Source organism: Helobdella robusta, assembly GCF_000326865.2.
Source record: "Helobdella robusta unplaced genomic scaffold HELROscaffold_41, whole genome shotgun sequence".
Classification (NCBI taxonomy): domain Eukaryota; kingdom Metazoa; phylum Annelida; class Clitellata; order Rhynchobdellida; family Glossiphoniidae; genus Helobdella; species Helobdella robusta.
In genome coordinates this window covers 583,937-595,549 of record NW_008704941.1, presented here as the reverse complement: position 1 = coordinate 595,549, position 11,613 = coordinate 583,937, and the positions used below count along the sequence as shown (strand labels likewise).

At 34.0% G+C, this 11,613-nt stretch overlaps 2 protein-coding genes across 2 annotated transcripts in view; one reads left to right on the top strand and one right to left on the bottom strand.

The window, feature by feature from the left end:
- The window catches only part of HELRODRAFT_177142 (hypothetical protein), a gene marked incomplete at both ends in the record, with an annotated part of 15,201 nt that extends 12,652 nt beyond the window's left edge, over positions 1 to 2,549 (top strand). The window contains 4 exons of the mRNA XM_009025353.1: positions 185 to 405; positions 678 to 772; positions 1,001 to 1,304; positions 1,590 to 2,549. Of these exons, the coding sequence (XP_009023601.1) occupies positions 185 to 405; positions 678 to 772; positions 1,001 to 1,304; positions 1,590 to 2,549 (1,580 nt within the window). The remainder of the gene's footprint in view (positions 1 to 184; positions 406 to 677; positions 773 to 1,000; positions 1,305 to 1,589) is intronic.
- Positions 2,550 to 7,699: 5,150 nt separating this feature from the next.
- HELRODRAFT_141663 (hypothetical protein) lies at positions 7,700 to 11,427 on the bottom strand (the record flags this gene model as incomplete). Its single annotated transcript, XM_009025352.1, has 8 exons — positions 7,700 to 7,862; positions 8,233 to 8,307; positions 8,858 to 8,973; positions 9,233 to 9,394; positions 10,049 to 10,161; positions 10,328 to 10,369; positions 10,750 to 10,939; positions 11,305 to 11,427. Coding segments are annotated over 8 exons (984 nt in total), but the record flags the coding sequence as incomplete, so codon positions are not given.
- Between the last annotated feature and the right edge of the window lie 186 nt (positions 11,428 to 11,613).

The following is an 11,613-nucleotide window of genomic DNA, read 5'->3' as shown; positions in this document are numbered from 1 at the left end:
ATTATGGTCAGTTTAGGAATGGCATTTTAAAAATTTGTTTCGCGATTTTTTTTTTATATAAAATAAGTTTTGACTAAGTTATCGTGACCTGACATGACTTTGACTTGACCTGACCTGACTTGACTTGACATCTCTGAACTTCTCGGTCAAACTGATGCAACCATCATCAACACTGCAACATTAGGAGAGCTCTTCAAAAATAAAGAGAAGCATTTCGTCCTCCAGACACTCCGTAGTCCTTGCAAGAAAGACGATGAAGAGGAAGAAGATGATGGTGATAAATGTAGAGATTATGATGATGGTGGTGGTAATAAAAGTAGAAATAATGATGACGCTGATGATTATGATGATGTAGATGGTGATGATAGCTCCTATTCCCAACTTCATATGCAGTCTCCCAGAAAGGTTAAAGTTTTATAAATCATTGTTTTAAGCATCATCATCATCCTCATCATCATCATCTCCATCGTCTGCATCTTCGGTATCATCATCATCATCGCGGTTTCAGATATCGTCACCACCATCATCATCGCCGTCAGGTTTATTGATATCAGGATCACCATCTTCATCATCGTTATCATCATAACCATCGTCCTTGTTATCAGCATCACTATTTACATACTCGACATCATGATCATCAACACCAACAATAACATCGTCATCATCATCGTTTTCAGAAGTTGGATAGATTGCACGCCCTCTTTGAAGAGCTGCACGAATACGAGAATGAAGTGAGAGGCATTCAGGCTCTCTTTGACCAGGCTTCTACGAGGTGATGATGAGGATGATGATTTGGATGATTGTGATGATGATTGGGATGGTGATGATGGCGATGATGATGATGACCTCCTCCAAGCAGGACGACCAGATCCGAACCCCACCCTCTAACTCCCACCGGAAATAGTTCTCATCAGCCTCCATCACTATCATCACCGCCATCGTCGTCATCATTATCATCATCGTCGTCGACATCATCGTCATCATCACCGACTTTGTCCAGTGCGGTGGTCAGGGATTTATTCCAGGAGATTTTGAAGCAGATTGAGGAGGTCAAACCGTTGATACTACACGTCCAGCGGGCTATTTATAGGTGTGACGTCACCAAAGAAGATAATAATAATAACAATATCAATAACAATAATAATAATAATAATAATAATAAATGCAATAATGATAACGACCTTCATCATCACGTTGTTCTTAATGACGTCATAATTGAAGATGTCGGTGAGAATGAGGACGATGGTGGTGGTGGTAATGAAGGTTTCGGAAAAATTGAAGAAAGCGTAAAGGTGATAAGAAAGGTGAGAGTTGATTGATTGGCTGACTGACTGAATGGCTGGCGACCTTTTATAAATTCATTCATTCATTCATTCATTCATTCATTAATTCGTTCGTTCGTTCGTTCAATGCATTTATTTATTCAGGCGTTCATTTATTTATTCATACATCCGTTCATTCATTCGTATTATTCTTCCATATATGTTGATTATTGCATTGTCTGCCTGTACACTTTAGAAATAATTATTGTCAAATGCCAGTTAATAATAATAATAATAATAATTAAATTTTGTTTATCTGAAACAAAGTTGATAGACCTCGTAAAGGAACAAAACGACAGATTGATGACGTCATCATCGCAGCTCTCGTCATCAGTACCACAACCGCCATCATCATCATCATCACCACCACTATCATCATCATATCTTCCCCTGCCCACGCCACCGCCTTCGACCGCTAAAAAATCTGCCATCAAATTCCCATCATTCAATAAGAAGAACCGCACAGGGTCATTATCATTACCTCATGACAACTCATCATCGTCGTATTCGTCCTTCCCCTCATCGTTGACGTCATCGGCATTTGTTATGACGCCAGCGACGGGACCACCAGGGCCACATAAAATCTTCTTGCCGCATTTCGTCGCCGACACAATCAGCAGTATCAAGAAGACGTTTGACCCGTTGAAATCATCAACTTCTAAATCGTCATCGTCGTCATTCCCTTTCAAGATATCATTATCATCAACGCCGACTTCCTTAAATAGTCACACGACTTCATCGTCTTTGACGCCATCGTCGTCTTCATCATCTCCATCCACATTCCTTCAGAAATCATTCTTTTCAACCACAAAGTCCAAACAGAATTCAATAGCTCCATCATCATCATCGTCATCGTCGTCGTCGTCATCATCAACAATATCATTTAGGTCATCAGCAACGTCACCAATGACATCCAAATCATCATCGTCATTTTTGATTTCACGTGCTAACTTTAAACCAACCACCACGCCTTTTCATCTGAGCCCAGCAACATCATCTTCGACTTCATTTCCCATTGTGGCATCAGCAGCAGCAGCAACTACAACAACGACAGTTGCGTCACAAAATGATTATAATTTGTTGAAGAGAAGGTTGGCTTTGTTGGAGAGGAAGTTAGACGAGCAGCAGAGACAGCACGAAATCCGTTTGAAGAGTTTATTAGTTGAGGTAGGTTTCTTTTCTTTTTTCTCATTATTATCTGACTCCGGCTGTTTGCGTATGGCGTAACTTTTCTTCGCGCCACACTTCCTCGTCATCATTATCACCACCACCACCATCGTCGTCTTCGTCTTCGTCATTGCTTTTATTCAACTCACGAGTTAATGGTGGTTATGAACAGTTTTCTACTTTTAAAGTTGCAGACGTCTCTTCTGAAAGAATTGAAAAATTGAAGTGACAATGGAAGTCTTGACGAGAAGATTGCACTTGAACTATCCATCCAGAGCTTTTGTGAAAATACACATAAACAAGTAATTAAATAAACAAATAAATAAATAAATAAATAAATGAATGAATAAATGAATGAATGAATGAATGAATGAAAAATATTTTTATTGGTTTCATCCAGTTATTAATACATAAGTCGCTATTATAAACGATACATACAAAAATGCTTATAAATATACACATATACGAATGAAATACACACAAACAAATATATAAATAAATATTTATATTGTTTTATTAACTTATTATATTATATTTATTAATTTATAAAATGTATATATTTTATATATATATGTTTTTAATAATTTTTTGTGTGCTTTTTATTCAGTGTTTTATTTTTTTTTAAATTGTAATTCAATCATTACTTCCAACCCCACCAATGCTTGCCTAGCAACTACACAAAGTGCCTTCGGTCAATTTTTTTTCTACGTTCAAATCCATTTTTTATATCTATGAAATGAACGTTCTCTATTAATTAGTATTTTGAAAGGGATGTCTGTATTAGCTTATGTTTATTTGTCACTGGTATGATGGCGATGATGATGATGACGATGATGATGATGATGGTGGTGGCGATAATGATGATGATGGTGATGATGATGATGATAGTAACGGTCATGATGATTATGATAATGACGATGATAACGATGATGAGGATAGCATTAATTCACTATCAAGCCTTGCAATATCATTGATTGTAAATGATACTGCAAGGTGATACAATGATACTAATGATTGTAAATTACATCACCAATAACAATATTAATATTATTATATTAATAATATAATTATAAGTAGTAGCAGCTGCAGTAGTAGTAGTAGTAGTAGTAGCAGCAGTAGTTTTAGTAGTAGCAGTAGTAGCAGTAGTAGTAGCAGTAGTAGTAGAACTCTAGGTGTTAATATGATCATGCCAAACAATAAATGTTGACAAACTCTTACGTTTCATATAAGTTTAGCTTTAGAAAGAGTTTAGCCTATCGTAAAACGCCGATAACCGCCACAACCAACAACAATGATAATAATAATTATTATTGTATACATAATAATGATAATAATTATTATTATTATATACATAATAATAATAATTATTATTATATACATAATAATGATAATAATTATTATTATTATATACATAATGATAATAATTATTATTATTATATACATAATAATGATAATAATATAAATAATAATAATAGCGAGGTCGTCTGTTATACATGCAAGTAAGGTGGCAACATTAATAACAACGTTTCAATCATGCTATTCAATGCAAGTTGTTTAGTTTTTTTTGTTTTTTTTTTCATTTTCTGACACTTGAATTTGCCTTTACCGTCGTATTTTTGTTATTGTTTTCATCCTGATATTATTATTCCTATTTTTCATTGATCATATTTTTATTATTCCTATTATTATTATTACGATTTGCTGGGTGGATGAACGAATGAATGGATGGATGGATGGATGAATGAATGAATGAATGAATAAATAAATGGATGGATGGATGGATGAATGAATGAATGATGAATGAATGTATGCATGAATGAATGGATGAATGAATGAATGAATGAACGAATGAATGAATGAGGAAAGAAAGAAAGATTGATTAGCAGATGTGCTGTCTCAGATGTGAAGTTTATTTTGTTACAGAAATCAGGAAATACAATTAGATATCTTGATTATTTAGATATTTTTCTTCCGTTTTGTTTGTTTTTTTCAATGTTTTCAAATGATGTTGAGCCCAAATTATCAGTATGTAGACCCAAGCAGTGATATATTTTCAAATATACCTATGTAACAAGATAAACTTTTTTGATTCTTCACAAACGCATACACAAACCACAAATTTGAATATTTTATTTTATCTACTTTGTAATTTGGTATTCGAACACACACACACACATACACACACACGTACACACACAAGCAACAACACACACAAAACTGTGATCAACTGTGTTTTATTTATGAATGCTAATAAAATGATGCTTAATTTTTCAAATAATTGGCCACAAATAGTTTTTTAAAATAAAATTATATCCTGTGACTTTTTAGTAAAAATTGTAGTATTGAAATGTACGCTGGAGAGTTTAATGTCGCGCCATCTATCTGCATCTTGTGATCATTTACACTTTTGTATGCGTCCGTGTGCGTGAATGTGTGCGTGCGTGCGTGCGTGCGTGCATGATTTGTAGTAGTATGCCCGCTTTTAGCGATATGCAAGAAACCTGATTTTGGTTAGTACTGCCCTTGTATTAATTTTTTATCACTTTTAGATACTTTGCCGAACGTTGTTATATCCGCTGTCTGATTCATTTTATTTTGAAAATGTTCTTTATTTAATCCATCCATCTTTTCTTTCATTCATTCATTCATTCATTCGTTCATTCATTCATTCATTCGTTTGTTTGTTCTATCATTCACGCCTACTTCACATGTATGTTCAACAGTTTTATAGACACACGTACACACATATACATACACATGTACACACACACATACACGTGTACACACACATACATATGTACACACACATACACGTGTACACACACATACACGTGTACACACACATACATACACACACACACATACACACACACACACACATCTTGCACTTGGATGGGCTTGACTTTCCATAAACGGTTATAATAATAAAATTGCTCGTCCTTTCCACCTGATGTTTCGACTGTTTGTATTAATAAAATAGTGAAAAAAAAATAAAAACAATATTAAAAATGAAACTTTTCACTGATTAAATTTAAACTTTTTTAACAAGAGCAACTCAGGATGTTGTGGAATTTTTTTATTATCATAAAGGTTTCTTCAATTTAACTGCAGATTGTTTGGCTCACATTTAGAAAGGTTAATAGGTTTATCATTTGAAAAATAAATTATACAGTTAGTTGATTAATTAATAAATTAATTAATTATTTATCGTTCATCAAACCAAAAAAGTTAATCTATAGTCATAAATGATATCATAAAATTGTTCAACACAGTCAAATCTATACATGTATCGTAATGAATAACCATTGAGAATTATCTTTACAAATAGGATTTTCGTATTAGATAGTTTTTCATAAATATTATATACACACACACACACACACACACATATATATATATATATATATATATATATATATATATATATATATATGTATAAATTATTTCTATACTAATATATATGATAAGTGTTTGTGTTGAGTGTGCGTGTATGCGTGTGTGTTGTGTGTGTATATGTATGTGTGTGTGTATATATGTTCATATCTTTGTGTTTGTGCAAATAGATGGAAGAACGAAAGAAAAAAAAAGAGAAAAGAGTAGCAAAAATAATTTTTCGAAATTCATCACGAATTGTGGGATAGTCTATTTGAAACTTTTAAACTGTGGCTTTTTCGATTTTGTATGTAGACGTCTGTCGTTGTGATGAAGAGAAGAAGTGAATGAAAGAGTTAAATAGCCGGTGAGTGAAAGATATGATTAGTGAATAAATGGATGAGTTGCTAATTTTCTGAACGTGTGATTGTAGGAATGGATGGTAGAATTTGTATTTACTAATACATGAGTGTGTATGCGGTTTCAATGTATAAATGAACTCGATATGAATGAATCTCTAAGGACTGTAATGATGAATGAATGAATGAATGAATGAATGAACGAACGAATGAATGAATGAAAGATGAAAGAAAGATTGGTAGATATGCTCTCTTAAGAAGTTCGACGCTAATATCCATTCCTATCTCTACTACTAGATCGCCCTGTTAAAATAAAAGGAGTGGTTCATCAATATCATTAGTTGTTAATTGTCATTATTGTTGACGTCATCATTAACATATCATCATCACCATCAAAATAATCACGTGGCTAACATGATGACGATTTGTCGACGGAGGAACGCCTCCTGTCCCTTGACCCGCGTTTCTGATTGGTTGAGAGGTGGGCACTTCGAATGGCGGCGTCCAATAGATCCTCGTCTCCGGTGTCGTACGCGCTCTCTGTCTCCGAGTTGTAACCAATGCTGGCTGTGGGTGAGGTGCAGTGGTGGTGATGAGAATGAAGATGGTCGTGGTTACATTGGGGTGGTGGTGATGGTGGTGGTGAAAGGTGGTGATTTCGGTGATGGAGATGATGATTGTGACGATAATAACACGGCTTTTTAAAATCAAATAGGATACTACAGAGATACTGCAAAAAAGTAAATTTTACGAAAAAAATTGACAAAAAATTGAAAAATTTAATCTTAATATTATTATAAAATAAAATCCCATAAGTTGCAATATATAAAGTTTTTTTGGTACTGACACGAAGACGGCCATTTTGAAAATTTTGGCGGCAACAAATTGTTGTTGTTATAAAAAATGTTGCTACTATTGTTTGAAGAGTTGAGGGCAGAGTTAATGTTGATGTTGCTGGTGCTGATGTTGTTGATGTTGTTGTTACTCGTTGACAGCGGAATAATCGGAGGTTTCAGTGGATAGTACTTCGGTTTGGATGTTGCACCTTCCTGTGTGTATTAACCATTATTATTATTGTTGTTGCTGATGTTGTTGTTGTTTTGTTGTTGCTGTGTTGTTGTTATCATTATTTTAACTTATCATTACCTATCTTAAATTATCATAATTCATCTTAAATTATCATAATTCATCTTAAATTATCATAATTCATCTTAAATTATAGTAACCCATCTTAAATTATTATAATTCATCTTAAATTATCATAATTCATCTTAAATTATAGTAACCCATCTTAAATTATTATAATTCATCTTAAATTATCATAATTCATCTTAAATTATCATAACCCATCTTAAATTATTATAACCCATCTTAAATTACCGTAATTCATCTTAAATAATCATAATTTATTCATACATCGGCCGAGACGGAGCCAATCCTGGCATCACTGGGCGATAATCCGACCTGGACCTTTGCCAGACGAGCCTTCTCAGCTTCCTTCTTCTTCCTGTTGTGAAGAACTTTCAGTCGAGTTGTCCGCCATTCCAGAGAAAATTCAGAAAAGAGTTTGTAGAATTCGTTGATTTTAATTTCTCTGGCTTCTTTCGCTGCATATCCCATGTAGAGTACGAATTCCCGAAATCTTTTGTGTGTGTTTATGTATTTGTTTTTTGTTTATTTATTTTGTTTCATTCATTCATTCATTCATTTATTCATTCATTTATTCGTTCATTCATTTATTCATTCATTCATTTATTCATTCATTTATTCTTTATTATGTGGTTCAGTTCAAACTGAATCATTAGAAGTATTTTAGCTTTCCTGCTTCGTTCATTCATTTGTTCATTCATTCATTTGTTAATTCATTCATTGGTTCATTCATTCATTGGTTCATTCATTAATTCGTTCATTCATTTATTCATTTGTTCGTACATTCATTCATTCGGCCATTCATCCCATAGTTACTGTTTCATCCAATCCATCTTGCATCCATTACACCATACGTTCCATACCTGTTCATGACACGCTTGTGAATGATTTTCATTAGAATTGTCCGTTCGGCATAATCACACAAGACGTTTGATAGTCTGGAGGTGTGACGATCACAAATGAAGAAATAAAAATCATTCCTACTATCGTTCATTTTTGCATTCGCTTCTTCATTCATTTTATCATCATCTGTGCCATCATTCATTCATTCATTCACTCTGTCGTTTATTCTATCATGCCTACACTCATTCAATCATGTATTCACTCATTCAATCAGTTATTCAATCATGTATTCACTCATTCAATCAGTTATTCAATCATGTATTCACTCATTCAATCAGTTATTCAATCATGTATTCACTCATTCAATCAGTTATTCAATCATGTATTCACTCATTCAATCAGTTATTCAATCATGTATTCACTCATTCAATCAGTTATTCAATCATGTATTCACTCATTCAATCAGTTATTCAATCATGTATTCACTCATTCAATCAGTTATTCAATCATGTATTCACTCATTCAATCAGTCATTCATTTTATCATCAGTATCAGCAATTATCCATCCCATCGTTTGCTCATTTCATCATTCATTCATTTATTTATCATTCATCCAATCATTCGCTCAATCATTCATTCATTCACTTTTTCTTGAGGTTGAGATTGTTGTCATGTTTGACGATGGTCCTGACGTGGTCCCACGATGACTTGCACCCAACCTCCAGCCTCTTCAACTTCTCATCCAACTCATCCCAATCAATCTGGTAATGATGATGGTAATGATGATGATGAGGCTAGGGATAATGATGATGAAGATGATGGTAATAATAGTGGTATTGATGATGACGACGATGATGATCATGATAGTGACGGTAGTACTGGTGATGATTATGATGATGATGTTAAAATTGGCGATGATGATAATGACGATGACAGCAATCAAATTTTTTAAACGGCCACATTCACCTCAACAACCCCCACCACCACCACTGCCACAAGCCACAACCTGCGACAACTAACCCTAGAACATCTCGTGACGGCGGGAACCTCGGAATACACATCAGTACCTTCCGGAAACATCCCGACAACGAATGAAACGAGATGCTGGAGTAGAGATCTTCTTCTTATGCTGTCTTTAATCTCGTTCACTTTTGACAGGAAATCCAATGTAAAGCCTTTCGTCTGGAATGTTGGAAATAAGAATTGACTTTGGAGTTCGTGGCTTAGATGAAGATTCAAAATAATTTAGATGAAGATTCAAAATGACTTTGGAGTTCGTGGCTTTGATGAAGATTCAAAATAATTTAGATGAAGATTCAAAATGACTTTGGAGTTCGTGGCTTTGATGAAGATTCAAAATAATTTAGATGAAGATTCAAAATGACTTTGGAGTTCGTGGCTTAGATGAAGATTCAAAATGATTAAAGAGTTCGTGGCTTAGATGAAGATTCAAAATAATTTAGAGGAAGATTCAAAATGACTTTGGAGTTTGTGGCTTAGATGAAGATTCAAAATTTCAAAATGATTATGGAGTTCGTGGCTTAGATGAAGATTCAAAATTTAGATGAAGATTCAAAATTTAGATAAAGATTCAAAATTTTTATGGTATGTCGTCGTTGGTCTAAGTAGATTAGAAGGCCGATGAATTTAATATAAAATATTAAAAAATAATAATATGGTATTTTAAAGCCGGTACCGTTATTGGCGATACATTATTGATGTATTGTTACAAACTCTGGTTAAATTTTTTAATATAAAATTATAATCAAAAATTAATATTGTAAATACTACTTTTAATATGAAAATATAATGAAAAATTAATATTTAAAATGCTACTTGGTTGTTGTTAAGACAGTTCCCGACCGCCAGTAGAACTGTCAGTGCATATTTCAGTGTTTTGCACGTTCTTACCTGTTTCATACTCTCTTTCAGATCCGATAAACCATCGACTATTTCCTACAAGTTGGAAAATGAAATTTTGAATTTAAATTTAAAAATCAAACGTGATATTAATAAATATTTTTATTATTAAGTTAAATAATAAATACGAGGCGAACTCCTCATTCGTTGGATGAATTTAATGATACCAAAAAATCATCCTTCAATTTTACGTACGATTGTTTGCTGGGTGTAGCAAAAATTTAAAACATTTACATCCTATTTCACAATACTAAAAATGACTAATGAGAAAACATCCGAAACATACCTTCTACAAACGTTAAAGCTCTAACTCACGCTCATTTCATCTAGAAAAGATATCTACCTAATACAAATAGACGATGAAAAATTGCACAGGAATCCATTTACCTACCGCGAAGAATGTTAGTAGCGTTAAATCAACTTAACACGCTGAACCCCGATACAATCAAACAACGATTTTTATTATTACTAACAATATCGCGGCCAGTTTCGCAAAATCTGACCACAAAGCAACAAGCAGACATCAACAATTCAACAGTCTAAAAAAACAACAATAACACAACGAACACAACCAAAACAATAGCACCAGCAACAAAACCAACTTAATCACCAAAAACCAACATTTTCTATAGACTCAAACTCGAGTAGAAACAACCAGAGTTGAAGCCGGCACCTAACTTCACTGATGTTTGATATGGTGATTAGGAACTGTTCGGCTGTGCCCAGTGGCACATCAGGGTTGTTCAACTGGGCTTCAATCAATTTTGTTCGTTCTTCCTCCGTTGGTAGCAGATGATTCAAGATTTTCTGGTGACAAATAATTCAGTGAAAACCAAAAAATAAATTCTAACAGGCTTATAATTGTTTTTAAACTTGCGTGTCAGAAAAGCTGTAACATTCCCACCACACGCCTTACATACACATTTTGTATGCGCAGCACAAATGATAGTTTTTTGAGTTCTAGACAGACAGTATTCGAATCAGGTTATAGCATATTAAAAACAACGCACGATATGGCACTTCTACCGACTGAGCTAACTGACCAACTAGCCAAAAATTTGTTAATTATTATCACTGTCATCATCATCATCAACAACCACCATCTTCATTCTCATCATCAACCCCCACCACCATCCTCATTCTCATCATCAACCCCCGCCACCAGCAGCTACCTCGACAGCTTCCTTATTCATAATGGATTGATCCATGTTCATGACGGCCGTCTTGATGAGGGAGATATGAGGGAGGGTGGTGAGGGAGATGTTGATGGCGTTCGAGCGTTTCGAGTCCAGTAAACACTGTTCTTTCTTCCCAGCGTCGTGCTATTGATGTCAGTGATGTATCATTGATGTAAGGTTGAAGTAACTAACATTGATGTAATCTTGATGCAATATTGATACTACATTGATGTTTTATGTTGATGTAACCGATTTGGTATGTAAATATTGATGTAACGTATTAATGTAACGTGAGTGTACAAC